The sequence below is a fragment of the Drosophila rhopaloa genome, unplaced genomic scaffold (assembly GCF_018152115.1).
Source record: "Drosophila rhopaloa isolate 14029-0021.01 unplaced genomic scaffold, ASM1815211v1 contig_115, whole genome shotgun sequence".
Taxonomy (NCBI): Eukaryota; Metazoa; Arthropoda; class Insecta; order Diptera; family Drosophilidae; genus Drosophila; species Drosophila rhopaloa.
This window is the reverse complement of record NW_025334990.1, coordinates 1,718,250-1,735,621: the sequence shown is the minus strand read 5'-3', so window position 1 is coordinate 1,735,621 and position 17,372 is coordinate 1,718,250. Positions and strand designations below refer to the sequence as shown.

Genomic DNA, 17,372 nt, shown 5'->3' with positions numbered 1-17,372 from the left:
TTAACTAAGACAATGCTTATCGGTTTCATGACTATCGGAAGTCTACCATCTCAATTGGATTGTTTTGGTCCAGGCTGTTACCAGTCTTGGTTTTTGTTGCCAAAAAATGCCCATAAACTTTAATATTGGACTCCTCGGACATGTGGACAGCGGAAAGACCACTTTGGCCAAGGCTTTGAGTTCCATTTCCAGCACAGCATCCTTCGACAAGAATCCCCAGTCGGTGGAGCGAGGAATCACTTTGGATTTGGGCTTCAGCGGACTTTTGGTTGATGCCCGTTCCAGTTTCCCTGAAGGAGAGCAACTCCAGTTCACCTTCGTGGACTGTCCCGGCCATGCAAGTCTAATACGCACTATTATAGGAGGTGCTTAAAAGGATTTGTAATTTTTAATATTTGTTTATTAATCATCTCCAATTGTAGGAGCCCAGATCATTGATCTCATGCTTCTCGTGGTAGACGCCCAAAAGGGCATACAAACACAAACGGCGGAATGCCTTATTATTGGCGAATTGCTACAGAAAAAGTTAATTGTAGTAATCAACAAAATAGATGTTTACCCAGCGGATCAGAGAGTTTTAAAGCTGGAGAAGCTCCGGTCGCGTTTGTCGAAGACTTTGGAAGCCACCAGCTTTGGTGGCCAAGTGCCTATGTACGCAGTGTCTGCTCTTGAAGGAACACACATTCCGGAGTTACGAAACGGATTGATAGAGGCTTTTTTCAAGCCGGACAGAAACGTAACTGACCCACTGTTGATGTACGTTGACCATTGTTTTGGAATAAAAGGTCAGGGAACTGTTTGCACGGGCACCCTGCTCCAGGGAAAAGTTCACGTAAACGATGTGATAGAGTTGCCAGCTCTTGGTGAGCAAAGGAAAGTGAAATCGATGCAGATGTTCCATCAGAACGTGTCTAGTGCCTCAATGGGCGATCGAATCGGCCTTTGTGTGACCCAGTTCAATGCCAAGCTTATGGAACGCGGTGTAATTGCCCAGCCAGGTTACTTGAGACCCATCTACGCCGTGTGCCTGCAGCTCAAACCAATACGCTACTACAGACAGTCAATCAAATCTAAAAGCAAACTACACATATCAGTGGGACATGACACTGTGATGGCTAACGTTACTTTGTTTCGAGACGGGGATAATGCATCACTTGAGTTTCAGCTGGACAAGGAGTATGAGTATGTGGAGGAAGTTCAGCCTGCAGAGGTTAAGTCCACCGAAGTGATCTACGTTTTGTTACAGTTTGAAACCCCTGTACTGATGCCCCCAAATTCAACGCTGATTGCCTCTAAACTGGACATGGATGTCCATAGTAGCAGCTGCAGATTAGCCTTTTGGGGACGCATCGCCTGGCAGACGCAGAGCTCCAACTACATACATGTGGAACTTCCAAAGCTGCGCATCTTTAAGCGGAAACAGAAAGTTGGAAGTATTCAGCGAGTGGTGAATGCCAACGAAGTGATTGTTCAAAATCTGTTCAAAAAAGAGGCCAAACGCGATTTGTACGTGGGGAAGTTAATAGAGCTATCGTCCGGAGAAAAGGGTCGCATTGATCGAACCTTTGGCCAGACCTCCAAAGTGGCAATAATATTTCAGGATGCTCTATTACCCGAAACAATAACCAATGTTAAGAATGTACAGGTTTTACTTAACTGTAAGAAGTATGTATTTAATAAACAGGCGGGCCTGATTCAATGACAAATTTAGCTTAGTTTAATTCAAATATTCCGCAAAAGAGGGCATAGATTTTCTAATTAAGATGTTTTTACATGTTAAATTAATATAAATTAGTGATCTTATATTGATATTTTGAAAGTGACCCATTGTTGATAAAGCCCATGCACAATTTAATTTGTCTTTTCATTTCCTTATGAAATTAAGTAAATACCAAACTCATTTCTGGATAAATTTAAATTAATAAATTTATGAATTAGTTTTGAGATATTGTCTATTGAATCTAATATATATACAAATGAAATTTGTATAGTTTTTATGTGTTATCGTTACTTGTTATTTGAACTTGCTGGCTTTAAACATTTTATAATTAGCTGCCGTTTTAAATTAAATATCATAAATGCTTTTTTAACAGATGTCACGCTACAGAACACTGTTATTTTTGTACTTTAAATTTGCGGTATATTTTTAGTACCACACAGACATAACATTTTTGGTATACTCTTAGTACTCTGCACAGAGCAGAATATCTTCCCACTTTCAGTGCGGTCACACTGCCCTAATCCCAAATGCCAATGAGTCCAAACAACAACAATTTTGGTGCCTGCCGCTTCACTTTGTTGCAACAAACAAAACATCGAATCGGAAACGAAAACGAATAGTCCCCGTGTCGAAGAGCCACCGCCAAAATCCGCACCACCATTCCAGCCAACCGAAGAGGCCAAATCCACCAATGTTTCCAGTGCTGCCTCCGCTGCTGCTCCTCCTCCTCTTCTTTGCCAAGGGAACCCACCAGATCAATGTCGACTGCAACGAGCTGCAGATGATGGGCCAGTTCATGTGTCCGGATCCCGGGAGACGTCAGATCGATCCGCGGACGCAGCAGCTGGCCGGATGCACCAAAGAGGGGCGCGCCCGCGTCTGGTGCATCGCCGCCAACGAGATCAATTGCACGGAGACGGGCAATGCCACCTTCAGTCGGGAAATACCCTGCAAGTGGACGTGGGTATAGCTGGGCTTTCTAAAATAACCAATCTCCTAAAAAAAACTTGTTCCTTGCAGAAACGGCTATCATCTGGACACCACGCTGCTGCTCTCCGTCTTTCTGGGCATGTTCGGCGTGGATAGATTCTACCTGGGCTACCCGGGCATCGGCCTCCTCAAGTTCTGCACCCTCGGCGGCATGTTCCTGGGCCAGCTGATCGACATAGTGCTAATTGCCCTGCAGGTTGTTGGTCCGGCGGATGGCTCCGCCTACGTGATACCCTACTACGGAGCCGGCATCCACATCGTCCGCAGCGATAATATGACCTATCGGCTGCCCAGGGACGACTGGTGATGGTTAAGGCGGCACAGCGCCTGGTGTACAGTAGATCACGTTAAGTCCTTGTTATACCTTAAGTACGGCTTATGACACTAACGATAAGCAACGACTGCGGAACTCCGATTCGGATCGAGACTCTGATTAGTGCATTACGTACCCTAGTTGATAAGTGTAAAGATTGTTGCCACCCTCATTTGCGTAGCCTAAGTTGCATTGTTTAGTCTTAGTTACCACTGTACATGGTCCCTCATACAACTCTACAACTGTGTAATTGTATAGGCCGCATAGACAAATTGTTTGCCAATATAACTAACGATTTTAATCAGTCTGCCGTGATTTCCTTTCATATCCACAGCGGGATTGGCTCTGCCAGTCGGCAGTCGAACAATCGCACTTCTTGGCAATATAATTGGCCCACTTGTACTTTGATCTCGCTAACATTTTCGGCGTGACAGAGATTGGTCAACAAAAGAACAGAAAAACGACAACGCCTGCGACATCCCGCCTTGTTGACGTTGTTGACTCACCGGCGAAACGCTCAGACGCCAGAGCAAATCGACGGAGAACGCACAAACCGGGCAATCCGGCGGGGAGACGAAAGGAGGATCGTTTCGGAAAACATTTGCTCTGCTGGCCCTTTCATCTGATTGGCATTTCCGAAATTATCAGAGGCGACGCATCAGCCGGCGAGTTGTTCGAATTTAATTGCATGGCCGGGGTCGCCTGTAATTCGATGCGTTTTAATTAGGCTCTCAATTAAGATCAAGTTGAGTTTTATCTTGAAATGGGTGAGTGTTGCGAATAGCATGCAAATGTAATGATTGGCCGGTAAGGTTCCATGTCATGCCATGCGGGTTTTTAAAATCATTTATTGTAAGTCAAAAGAAAATCTAAATTTGTTTAAAAATTGTATAGCAGGTGCAATACATAGGGTATGTTTTAGAAAAAATAAAACAGAAGAACTTTGAGATCATGGGTAATAAGTGAGTTATATAGTTAACGTAAAAAATATTCCTGGATACGTTTTTAAGTTACTATTGTCAATAGGCTTTAAAAATTTAGTTTCCTAAAAGTATTTTCGTATTTAAGCCGGTTCATTAATTCTTGAATATCTTTTTGAAATCAAGCAAGAAAATAATGATTTTTAAATACTCAAAAACACTGCTTCCAACAATATAAGGGCTGAACAACATTTTACCAAAACAATATTTAACGAAATTTTTACAGATCTATTGGTGCTATTATCACTATATTTAAAAATTGGATTCGTATATATTATTTATAATATTTGAGAACATAATTTAAAAGCATATGAAAATAATTATTTAGGTAGGGTATTTCTGATACATTAAAATTACTACATGGGTGTTTCAATGGAAATATTTGCGATAGTGCTACCCAGCGCCTCTTCAACTTCTTACCAAACAGTTTTAGAGCCACTCAATGTGCATAAAACTGTGTAGAAATGCGGTATTGTTGAGCGTTGGCCCAGACAAGTAATACTATACAATTGCCACGCCCACATCCCATCCCCCCTTGAATTGGCAATGCACTGACCCCAGCCACGCCCACCGCCCACTTTATTGTTATGTAGACAAGTGGACATGTCGAGAAGAGCTTTTCAATTAGCCCGGCCAGAAGTTGACAATGTGTTGTTGATATGTCGTAGTGGATCCGTCCACTGGATACACCTAATTACAGAGTGAGAGTCGTGCCGCCTGTGTAAACATCAAGGGGGGAGGGGTTGAAAAGGCGGTAAAGAGGGGCAGCACACGGACAAAAAATAAGATCACCATGAACTTGATGATATTTATTTAATGATGCATATAATATGAAGTGTATTTAATAAAACCTTTTCTAGATTATTAAAATATAAACAGAAGATCTATTCATTATAGAAAGTTCATATTTAATTATTTAAAAAAAGTAGTACAATTTTCTTTCACAATATCTAATGTTTTGGTTAAACGTATCCTTTAAACAGGATATTTAAACGGAGTTCAACAATTCAAAGAATTACAAAAATGAATTTTTTACAATGTCTGAGAAATATTTTTGTTAGGATTTTTTATTTTGTTATTTTTATTGATTGATTTGAGTTTTTCATTTTCATTTATTTTACTATATTAAAGTGATTTTGTTCGATTTAGTGTTCAAACTATAAATAATATACATTATAAATAAATATACATTATAAATATACATTATTTTACGAATTTTTTCTGTGCAGCACTTGATCTTTGTCCGCAGACATCCCCCTGCTTTTTGCTCCTTGATGCCATTCTTCGAATCTTTGGACACGATATATGTACATATCGCTTACTGTTTCGTTTTCTTGAGGCAAATGAACTCTGCGCCATTAGGGAAATTTGAGCAGCTTGTTTGTAAGCTGGCTGTTTGTTTTTGTTGTGCGCGTGGTAACCTTATGGAAAATGCCCAGAGTCCCGACATCGCCCAGATCTCCCAGAGATTGTTGACTCTCTGACTGGCCGCAAACTATTTCACAACTCCGGCCAAGCTGGGGTTATTTAAATTGGGATTATCCTCACCTGACTCGCCTCCAGAAATAGCCACCAAAATAGCGACCGAGTCACATATTGGCCAATTGCAAATATTTGCCAGTATCAAAATAGCATCGGCTCCGTATCGTTTATATAGCATATAGACTGTGGATAATCGGGCAAAATGGGGTGGGGCTGGAGTGGAGACGCTCGACGGGTTTCTTATTTGCTTAGTGCTTAGAAGCTCAACGCTTAATTACGCTCAAGTGGCGTGGAAAATTGTGGGGCGGGATTCTCAGATTTCCACCACCGCCCACTCGACCCGATGACGTTTATGCCAAATTGCTTTGCACTTTGTTTACAAGAGAGGAGAACCTATGCAAATAGCAAACGGCATTTAATGAAACGCAATTATTTAATTTTACAGACTGCGTCACGGTTCCCACCTGGCTGCATATTGCACCGTTCGCCTCATAAATAATGACTGGGCAACCTCCAGTGACAAAATCCACGGCCTGGGAAACCGCACTCAGCCAAAGCTGGGCTCAAAACCGAAACCAAACCATAATCCAAGCCGAGTTTCGTTCGTGATAACTGCAATTTTCCAGCCACAACTACAGATACAATGAGTGCATAAATCATCTCCAGCTCAGCTGCAACTCCGTGGCATTTTCCTAGCGTGCCGCTGCAGCTTTTCCAAAAAACCACCGCATAAATGTCAAATGCCTGGCAGTTTGATTTGGCCGCGGGTTAAGTGTGAATTATCCCAGGGCCTCGGATCTCTCAGCACCATTTGTATGCTGTCTCATCTGCAGAATGCATTTAAGAGCTTTAAGTGCTATTATCGCATCCGAGACAAATGCCATAAGACACATTTCGGATTGCAAATGCAAGTTGCAGTCACGGCAGCATTAGGGATTGAAATGAATGGATTCATTCATTGTGGGAAAGAAATTGCTTCCGATTTTTGGTAAAATTACAAAACAAAAAATTTTCGCCCCATAATATAATTTTTAGAGTTCTTCAGAAATTTATCGATCCTTTCATTTCATGTGATGGATCGATTAATTGATGATAAACCGACATATAATTTATGAGTATTCGAGAATTTATAAATAATTAAAAGAATATAAAAAACTAGCCTATTCTCAAAATCCATACTTCGTTCCTTAGAAGTACTCATAAATAAGATTATTTCACAAGAACTACACCTGACACCTGACAATTCGTATAACTGGACATGTGATTATTATCAAAACAGATAGGTCTTGCATATAATCCTACTTGAAAGTTTTATATAAATCTTATTTTAAATATGTTTTTATATGTTTACATAAATGAAAATATACATATCCAATTGATTTTGAATTAGTGAATCTGTATAATATATTTAATATATAAATTTACTATTCTCGAATATTTTATTTTATTATTTAAATAAAGGGTTGCTGTTGCGCCCTTTTTTCTTAGTAATAAACAATTTTGACAAATCTAGGTCAAGTGCCGGCAAAGTGTTGATCAAAAAACTAAAAGGAAAATATTTAAACACTAAATATAAATGAATAATGTGTTCTGATTTTTAAAATTTACAGTTTTACCAAATTTATTAACTTAATTTGAATCATTTTAATATTTTCATTCTAGATTGGCTGTACAAAAAAGTATCCGACCGATTTCTATTATCACTTTCCCTTAAATTCCCAATAACTTAGTTCGTAATCGTAATAATTTAACTGTTTGGGCGTTGCTTACAATAAAAATGAATCATTGCTATTGCTTAGGTTTGTGAAATTACACTTACAATTAATGATACACTTAGAATTTTTTTTTGAGTACTCCCTTTATTTACCTTTAAGGTTTTCATTTCACCTGACTTTCATTGATTTCAAAGTCTGCCAATTTCACCTGACACTCACTGATCTAATCAGCCCTGTTCGCCTACATTTGAACTTCAATTCATTCATGGTTCGAGTGACAAATAATCTAATCGATACTACGGGAATGTTATCAGACGGGGAAAATACCCTACGTGAGCCCCAAGGCACGCGGAGGTGTCAAAACAAAGAAGTCGAGGCAGACAGCGCGGAATGCCAGTTGACAAATTCTAATTGGCAAAAGTTCCCGGAATCGAATCGTATTGAATTGAGTTGCTCACTACTAAGGTGTGTTGATGCGCTGGGCGGTGGGGGCTCTTCTCATGTTCGCCTTGTTAACACCTTGCCACCGCCAAGGTGTTCATTTCGCTGAGGAATGTGTGAATGTAGATTGAAATTCGATTTCAATTGCTATTTTTGAGGGTTGCGCCTTTGAAGTCGATTGAATATAATTGTTACCGCAGCTCAAAATTCACGGTATATCATAGTTTTTATACTTCTGAAAACTTAAACACATAAAACTACGTTAATTAACATTTTTTAAATTCTTCATAAAAATATTACAATAGCGGTACAATTTAAATCATATATATTATGCAATTATGTAGATTATAATTATGTCCATGATTATTAATTTTCCTAGAAAGTTGTTTAAGAAATACCCATTTTAGATAGATGCAGAACGAAGCATTTTCTTATATATTTTGCAGAAATTTAAAATATCTTTTTGACACTTTTTGACAAAGTATAGGTTTTAAGTAAATGGAATAGGTTTTAAAAAATCTTTATATATTTTGCAGAAATTAAAAATATCTGTTTAACCATTTTAATCGACGAAGTAAGTTTTAAAAAATGTTTTTAGAAAATCTTTCGGATAAAAGTTATATTTTTAGACATTTTAAATATTATTTTTTTAGCATATACATTTTTGACAAGGTATTTTATTCTTAAATAAATATATTACATTCAAATAAGTCAACAACTTTAAATATTATTGTGAATATAATATTCTTTGTATTTTCCTCGGTGCAGCTAATTAGCGAAAAAGCGACGAGCGTTTGTCTGCAGCCCTCTACCCCTTCTCCAATCGGCCCCCGGTTCCATTTCTTCCACCCAGAAAAATCGGAGCAAAGTGCGAGCCCCCAAAAAATCAAGCCAAGAAGGCCCCAATCCTCTGCCGCTGCGCCGTTGCAGCGCTGCTTTAACTTCGGCTCGTCGGCACGAGCGCGAACCCGAGCGAAGACAATGTGCCGAGCAAGTCGAGCAGGTCGCAGCGTTTTCTCAGTTCTCGTTTAGCTGCGCCGGCGAGCGGTGCGATTTTGAAAAACGCTCGAGAGTGGCTCGAAATTTCGAAGTGCTGGCCAGGAAAATCCGTCTGTTATATGGGAAAACTCGCGCGCGATTTTCACGTTCGCCGAGTCACCGCCGACGATCGTTCGAAGCGTAATTTCAATCGTAACACTCGTAAAATACGTCTGAATGCAAATAAACTACACAACAACATACAAGACATTTGTTATCATCGCGTCGAGAGCTTAATGCGGGGCTTAGCTTGATTTTTTGATTTTCTGCGTGTGTTAATGCGTCGTTTTCCACTTGCTGGGAGCGTTTTCCAGTAGGCCCGGTGAATTGGCGCGCAATTTCATTGAATTGAATTGAATTGAATGCAAATTGCAATTGCGGCACAGCGTGAAATTGAACCTTTGACAGTGACGGCGGGCGCGCACAACGTGGCGTATGCGTAATCTGTGGCAAACGAATCGAAGTACTCGCAATCAAATTGAAATTGAAATGGAAGTTGAAATGAAAGGCGCGCGCCGGCTCAAATAAATTATGCGCCAGTGAGTTCTAAGTGCCCCCCGTCTCTTTCCAATCGCGTAGTTCCCTCTTTTACGCGCAAAATAAAATAGACCCAAGCCCAGGCAATTGAAAATGCGATTCATATCGGCCCGAGTAGCAGCAAAAACCACAACAAGACGAGAGCAACAACAAGCAAAACAACAACAACACTGATGATCGCTGGCAACATGTCAAGCATAATTAATTTTCGATTCTGTTTCTACCGCCGCCGATTTCTTGCCACCAGCACCTCATCTGGAAATCTGGAAGTGTAATTACGGGTAAACTTTGCGTCTCTACTTTTCCTTTGTAATTAATCTCTGCCTCTCCCTGATTCCCTGATTCCCCGATTTGTTTTTGTTTTTCCTGCTCTTTGTTGCTATATTGCCAAGTGCGATTTTGTTTTATTATAATGCGAAACATATAAACATTTCACTTATCTGTGTGTATCTGCGAACGTGTGTGCTATCTGCCTTTGTTGTTTCAACATTTTGCGAAAATTGTTTAATTGTTTGGATTCTATTATCACATTTAACACTCGCTCTCGTCTCGCTCTTTTCAAATTTATTACAGCCAAGCATTAAGACTTTCAAAATCAAAAGCTGATCAAATTACGAATAAGCAAACATGTGTTTGATTGCCTGGCAAGCAATTAATAAAGAACATTTGCATAGCATTTTGTAAGGCGGAAATTCACAGTTGTATTTAATTGCCTGACAACAATTTATTCGTGAATAAATTCGAAAACTATTGAGGCGTTCTAAGTATTTCGGATATGGACTGACTTTGAGCCGCTTAACAGCTCCCAACTAAGTGAGTGATTAAACAAAGTATCTTAGATTGGATATATGCACACAACACTTTATCTGTTGCCGGGCATGAATCACCGTTGAGACATATTGTTTAACCAATTAGTAACGATGTGTCAAATATCTCCCGGTGATATATAGATAAACTGGCCAACTGTCAGAGACGACTGATAAATCACTGCAGCAGCTGCAACTGCAACTTCAATTGCAGCTTGAATTGTCACTAAGCTAATCGCTGGCAATTTCCTGTATTACATTCGCCAAACCCATAAAAAGTATTATCCTAGGGAAAAAAGACAACAATAGCGAATACAATAAACTGGCTCATTAGGAGGACAGACTGCCAGAAGGACGCAAATACAAATTACGACTCCTGGGGCAATGAAGATGGCAAAGACACAAGCCGAAACGCAAACAGAAGAGCCAATAAAGCATGCACAGCAAGAAATGAAATCACTCTGGACATGTTATTATTGAATCTATATAACTATAATTTGTTAAACTAAAAAACTGTTTTGAAATTCGTTGTCCGATCAAATTAAAGTGGCCTACCTCAGCTTAAAGATATTTCTCTCTAGAGCAAAACCATGTTTTGATTAAAATTTTCCGCTTACTTTTTTGATTCCTTGTTTGCCTGATTCCTTTTCAATATTGTATTTATTTTATATGATCTCATATAGATTTAATGATTTAAAGTGAATTTGTCTCTGTGTAAATAATGCTGGTAATAACTGCGCATTGCAGGGGGGATCCGTTGGGGCGGGGGAGGGAATAAGCCAAAGCTACATGGGTTAATATGAATGTGCGCCGGCATGTCCATGAAATGTCCATAGAACAGACGTCTGACTAGCAGTTCGAGTACTCGGCTAAACAGGCGACACACCAGGCCGTGGATGACAGTCCCCATTCCAGGTCCCCGATCCTCCGATCCACAATCCCCTATCCCTGATCCCCAGTTGCAGTGGCAAAGACAAACGGACGGACTTTCCCGTACTGCCTAGGTGTCGCTTTTTGTTGTTGTTTCTGTTCGCTTTATAATAAAAATGCAACCATACCAGTTTTGCCAACTGACAACTCACATACATAGGCGGCGGGGCCAACTCGTTTGCCCCTTCTGCCCACCAACCAACATCAGCAACAATAACAACTGCAACTACAACTACGAGCTGCATGTGAATTTGGTTTCAAAAACTATGTGTTTATACCCTTGGATCAAGGGTAATTGAAGTGGATGATGTTGTTTGCTTAGCAGTGAGGATGGGCAAATGTGCGGGGGAAACTAGTTGGGAAACTTTTGAACTAACATGTGTAGAAGAAAAGTTTATGTTGAAAGATTTATATCCTTTTAAAACTTTTACAGGGGTTGAGACATAAATGATTAAAATAGTACTTTTACTATGTCTTGCATTTATTTCGAAGTGCTAAAAGAAGTTCATAAATAGTTAGATGACGATGTCTTCCCATAGAAAAGTATTTTTTAAATCATATTAGGATTTTAATGACTTGAGTAATCTTGAAAAAGTACTTATAAATCATTTCAAGTTATAAGATGGAGTATTCTACTTGCAAGTGACAACAAATCTGAGGTGACACTAGGTTTCAATTTATCTTGACTTAGGAAAAAGACTATTAAAATACTTAAAATTTGTGTTGATTTTTTAGAATTGTACTATTTTACATCATATAGTTCATTGGTTTAGCAATTTATGATGTAGTGTAGAACTTGAATGTAAATATGAGACCTTCTTAAAAATTATTTTAAGATCCTTTCAATAATATGTTCACGATACTTTTTTAAGGTTTACTTACAAAAATGTGACCCAAAAGTTTTCCAAAATCATATACTTGCTCAACGGAGTTAAAGGGGTCGTTTAAGGACTCACATCCTGTTGTATCGTTTTCCAGAGCATTCCTAGTTCGGCACGGGTTAGCCATTGGACAATATTCATGTTGCAACTCTCTCTCGTTCCCGCTGGCCACGTTCACGCACCTGTCCAAGCACAGAGCCAGGCGGTCTGCGATCCGCGATCTGCGGTCTGCAATCTTCGGCGGGTCTTCTGGTCTGCTCCACACACTCCAGCCCAGCGATCTGGTATCCGCACACTCACCTGGAGAGGCGAACTACAACTGCAACTGGTGGCTTTGCAGGTGTTTTGTTTGTTTGCTGGACTTGATTATGCTGCCGAGGGGGAGGGGCTGGCGGGATCGGGGTCTGCGGGCACTGCCTGCATAATAATAATCCGGCAATTAAAATATGATCGCATAATAACTCGACACTCGCGCGTCTGCTTATGATTTATGGTTCAGCTGGTTCGGCCAGCGACTTTTAGCTTATTTATAGAGATGGTCCAGCTATAGAGCACCGATTCCCAACTCCCGGCTACCGATTCCCGTTCTGCGAAGAATTCTTCTAGTGGGGTAATTGTGTGGCTGCGACTACTTTTTCCGCCGCTTGTTCTGCGGCTCTCCGCATACTTTTGCATTCGCTTAAAGGTAAATTGCTGTCGCCAAGCGCCAGACGTTATAGGAGATACCCCTAGCCACCTATGTATACCCCCCTTGGCGCCCCTCTTTAAAACCCCCTTTTAAGCCCCCCTTTTTTAAACAAGCCGGCTTGGCTCGTTTCGTTTTGGCAAAACCCAAAACAGAAGACCGAAGAGCGAGCGAAAAAAAGACTGAGAAGCAAAAAGCAAAACATTTGATACGCCCCCCTCCCCCTTGCGACACGGCCTGTCCGACTGTTGCTTCTAATAAATAATTTTAAATGCTGACTACAAAACGAAACCGAACGAATAAAGTGAAGTTTAAGTGTAACCCAATAGCCAAGTCGCGTTCTTAATTGCCTGCGTGGGATGTGGGGCTGTGGGACATGTTGCTGCCGTACAGAGAGGTTGCTGCTGTCTCTGTGGTGTTGCTGCCGTACTGAGATGTTGCTGCTGTCGCTGAACTGTGGCGAGTGTGTGTGTGTGTGTTGCAGCTGTACAAAGTGGGCCAAGTGCCCACTTCGGTGGGTCCAAGTCCAAAGTCTTGACACGCATTCGGGGGTAGTTTCTCCGTCTGCCAGCCTCTGTTTCCCATTTTAAGTTCCATTTCCCCGTTAGATGGATGGCTGATGACGTCAGCCTCTTTGTCGCCATATGTCTAGGCCCACACGCACACACACTCGCAGGCGATGGGAAAAAGTATGCGTCATCGCAGCGTCTGTCGATTGCAATTTCACCAGCCCCCTGACGATTCAAAGGAAACCCAGCGAAGGAAAGGGGTCTTCTGCGTCACAAAACCAATGATAATTTCGCCATGACACGCAACCCAAACACTCGCACACATAAAAGTACTACAGCAATTTCCCTTTTTGTTGTACAATCACAGAAACTAATTAATATTTGCAGAACAATACACAGCTAATAAAAATTCCCTGATAAGATATTAAAAATAGACTTCCCCCGATGTCCCTTTACCAGATCTCTCCGCTCTGGTTGTGCCAGACTAAACGGCGTGTACTTTGGCGATTAGTGGAGTATTTCGAGGGGTATTGAAATACACTATGTGGAGGACCATTGAAAAACAGAGGGAGAACTATCAATGGAAAAATGGGTAAATCTCTCTTAACCTCAGATAGAATTTCACAAGAGTAGGGTCATTAAAACATAGATATCTTTATTTACAAAATGATAAAATATTTATTCATAGTTAAGAAAAAATATCTAAATTAAATTGTTTAACAAAAAGGCGAGTATATTTGTTAGACCCAGTATTAGTATGAGCAATTAGACGAAATAGCTCGCTGGAATGTTTGCAAAAAGATTTCGCACTTTCAGCTTTAGTTTTTTATGGATAAACAATCTGCTTGTTTTACCTCCTAATAAGTTATCTCTTATCAGTTCGCATGACACTTTTATTGTAGGATTTGTAATTTGTAATTAACTACATGACGTTTATAGTTGGGATTTAGTTGACTTTAATTACCCCTTACAAAACGAATAACTCTACGATGTTGTTAATCATTTAAAAATGATTTTCGCATTCTTTATGCACTTTGATTTTTAAAATATTAATTACTATTCTTATTTAATTAATCTTCCAATCAATAAATATTCTAATTCTTATATAGATTTCTGCTTTATTAAGTAAATTAAAATCCTTTATATTACAAACAAGTTGCTTCCAAACATTCTATCAAGTTATTTCACCCGTAAATAGAGTTTTCAGTTCGAAACTTGAGTCCTAACTTATAAGTTGGTCAAAGAAATGTGGCGTACGGGGAGGAAATAAAAGTTTTCAGACTTTGTTCCAGCGCCAACCCTCCAGAAGCCCCTTACCTTCCCCTGCAGCGCTGCTTTGTACAGAAATAAACTAGATTACTAATACGCCGTGTTGTGCCACATTGTGCGCGGGTTATTTACAGTCAGCAATTGCAACAATTTACTCAGTGCAGCCAGACAAAATGGCGGCAACGCCGGGGCATGTGTATTGGTATCCGTATCTAAGTCTGTGTGTTTGCAACCTCGCTGACAGCATTTGGTGCGTGCCATTTAACTTGACAAGCTCATTTGTTGCAACAGCAAATACAGCGATACAACAACTATGGCAACTACAGCAACAGCCAGCTGTACATATGCCAAGCCAGCAAAAAATGAACATTTGTTTACAATATTTATTTATTTACTAACATTCATTCTTATTGCCTTGGCAGGCAGTCCGACAATGTCAGCCGCGTTTTGGCAGCGGATTCAGCGATTCGCTGGGAACAAACAATTTCAATTGTCGGTGATATATATGCGGGCTCACACGAGCATAAAGCACGATATATATATTTATGTTCGCGGACAGGGGATCTGGTAATGGGAGTAGTAAAGCACCTTGATAACAGCGCTCGTGTGGCGCTTGGGGTCCGCCACACATAAATCCCGCAAATCGCTTTCCGCAAGCCAAAGTCTAAGCAGTTTTATACATTTTTTGTCAAAATGCGACGAGGGTTAAGATGAGCAATTTGTAGTCGCAATTTCACACAAATTATGCAGATGGCAGAGAGAATCCTCAAGCTTTTAGTTTTTCGCTGCTCTGCTCATTTGTATGTAAATGTATTAATGTGCATTTATGTATTTCCTATGCAAAGTCCATGAAAACTTGTAAGAAAACAAAACAAAACACTGCGATGCCCATAAAAATGGAAGCAAAATTTGTGATAATCATATGTTAATTTCAAATCAACGCTGACGTTCATGCTGCTGCTCCGGCACTCCAATCATAAACAGACTAATTTATATGAGTTTAGCGGGCCTCCATTTCTGTACGTCAATAACAATGAAAACACAAACAAAATATAGTAAATGTTTATGAGTGAGGAGATTATGTCTTTCTGGGAAAATGGTTTTGGAAAACTATGCTCTTGAATTGACATCTCTTAAAATAAAAGCTGGTTTGAAATATTATTAAGCTAAAAACAACACTTATTACAAAAAAAGAAGAACTACAAAAACTGCATTGACAACTATCTTGAACCAGATATGCATATTGCATATTTCCAATCAGAATATTTAATAGGAACCAAAGCCAAAATGTTATATTCTTTTGATTAATTCCCAAAAATCAAAAATGATATTTAGAATACTGGTGGTACCCTTAACAGTATAATCAGAACCTTTAATGTATTATATGAAATTGAAAAATATTAGGCTACTGCTGTAAACTTTTCAGAGCTAAAAACCACAACACAACCATTTCCGATTGTGTAACTTCCTCGAAAGGCAAATAATGCTTCCCCGCTGTCAAGTATCGATCTGTTCATTAGCTTCGACTTGTCACTACAATTTGGAGCAGCTATGATTTGGTTTGGCAGCGTTGCTGTAATTGAATTAACACTTTCGGAGCATCGTTTGCCCGTCTTTGTGGCAGGTTCAACGTCACGACACCGAGCAAATCGACAAATAAACAAACAACCAGTCGAGAGGCTATCAAGAGCGGACGAAGCTGATCAAGTGCAACTGCACTCCCATGCGAGTTGTCACACGGGACCCCTTTTCCCCGGCGATTGCATGTCAGAGCCGAGCAGTGAAATCGTAGAGCCAAGATATATGAGCACATCAAAGTGAATTAACAGGCACATTAACCGATAACCGATCTCCAAACACGAAACACGGACCCAGAACGAAAGACTCCGGCAACGAACCCAGAACGAAAGACTCTAGAAACGAACTGGCAAAGAAGAGGAAGAAACGGAAGTCTAGACTCCAGGGGCGAACTGAATCACGGCTGCGGAATGTAGTGTGCCATATGCACGGCCGATCGCATCGCAGCCCGCATATAGAGGTAATATTTTTTATGGCCATATCGAATTTCAAGCAGCAGCAGAGCCGAGCGACAGAAATATCGTCAGCAGAATCATTTCGAGTCGAGCAAAACGGAACAGAACTGGCTGTGGCGCCCAAGTGTTACCCCCGGCACCTGTCCCATTCAACTCCCCTTCGGCCAACACCCCGGGCATTTTGTCTTGGCCACAAAGCAGAACTGAAAATATTCAAACAATTCGCATTTGCGTGCTAATCAATAAATTTGCCTGTGAAAACCATTTTGATTGCTGGTATCAAACGAAACTTGTAAGCATTCCGCACAGATCGATTGCCGAAGGTGAAATACCCTTCATAATGTTTACAGTGGCAGCTTATTTTTTATAATTCACTTGCATTAAAAATAATATTTTCATATCTTATTTATACAACACTCTTAATAAAATATAAGGATTTTTAGTTTCTTAACAGATCATTAAGTTAAATTAAGCAAAGTTGTGTAAAGAATTAAAACATAAAGTAATATGAAATAAAACTTTCCTTTTTCATCAAGTAAAAGTTTAAAAAATCGAGCTGCAATTTCATTTGTATTATTTATAAATAAGATGTTTTATAACAATACACACTTTAATAAAGCTTTTTTAATTATAATATGTAACATCAAGCTATAAGCAAAAATATAAAAAACAAAAGAATGTCAATCCGAAGTAGTTCTTAAGTCAAATCAAAATATCTTCGAATTGAAGAAAAAGTTTTGCAGCGACTTTTGTTTTTCCGGTTCAGATAAAAATCGGTAATAATTGATAGCAGTTTCCGAGAATTTGTATATTTTTTCTCTGGCATTTCTGAGATTGTCATTAAACAAATGTGCCAGAAGCGGCTACCAATTCACAACCACAACAAAAATATCATAAAATCGGGTTTCGCACGTCACTCGCTGGAATTCCCGTAAATCGTCTGCTCAAATTTGTTGTTTTGTTGTTTCTTTTTTCTGTTTTTTTTGTTTGGTCCGTTGGTTGGTTGTTTCTAAAAAATTGTTTACAGCTATACAGCCTCATCT

The 17,372-nt window shown here is 39.7% G+C and overlaps 3 protein-coding genes across 3 annotated transcripts in view; all 3 read left to right on the top strand.

The window, feature by feature from the left end:
• The first annotated feature begins 59 nt into the window (after positions 1–59).
• Positions 60–1,812, top strand: LOC108052769 (selenocysteine-specific elongation factor). The gene is made up of 2 exons (XM_017135243.2): positions 60–365; positions 423–1,812. Exons 1-2 carry the CDS (start codon positions 107–109, stop codon positions 1,700–1,702), a joined length of 1,539 nt encoding a protein of 512 aa, XP_016990732.2. The 5' UTR covers positions 60–106; the 3' UTR covers positions 1,703–1,812.
• A 401-nt stretch (positions 1,813–2,213) lies between these two features.
• LOC108052768 (TM2 domain-containing protein CG10795) lies at positions 2,214–3,328 on the top strand. Its single transcript, XM_017135242.2, has 2 exons — positions 2,214–2,680; positions 2,741–3,328. Exons 1-2 carry the CDS (start codon positions 2,412–2,414, stop codon positions 3,015–3,017), a joined length of 546 nt encoding a protein of 181 aa, XP_016990731.1. The 5' UTR covers positions 2,214–2,411; the 3' UTR covers positions 3,018–3,328.
• Positions 3,329–8,688: 5,360 nt separating this feature from the next.
• Positions 8,689–17,372, top strand: part of LOC108052784 (BMP-binding endothelial regulator protein) — a 30,262-nt gene continuing 21,578 nt past the window's right edge. Inside the window, exon 1 of the mRNA XM_017135272.2 lies at positions 8,689–9,497. The gene's annotated coding sequence lies outside the window, so the exon portion shown is untranslated. The remainder of the gene's footprint in view (positions 9,498–17,372) is intronic.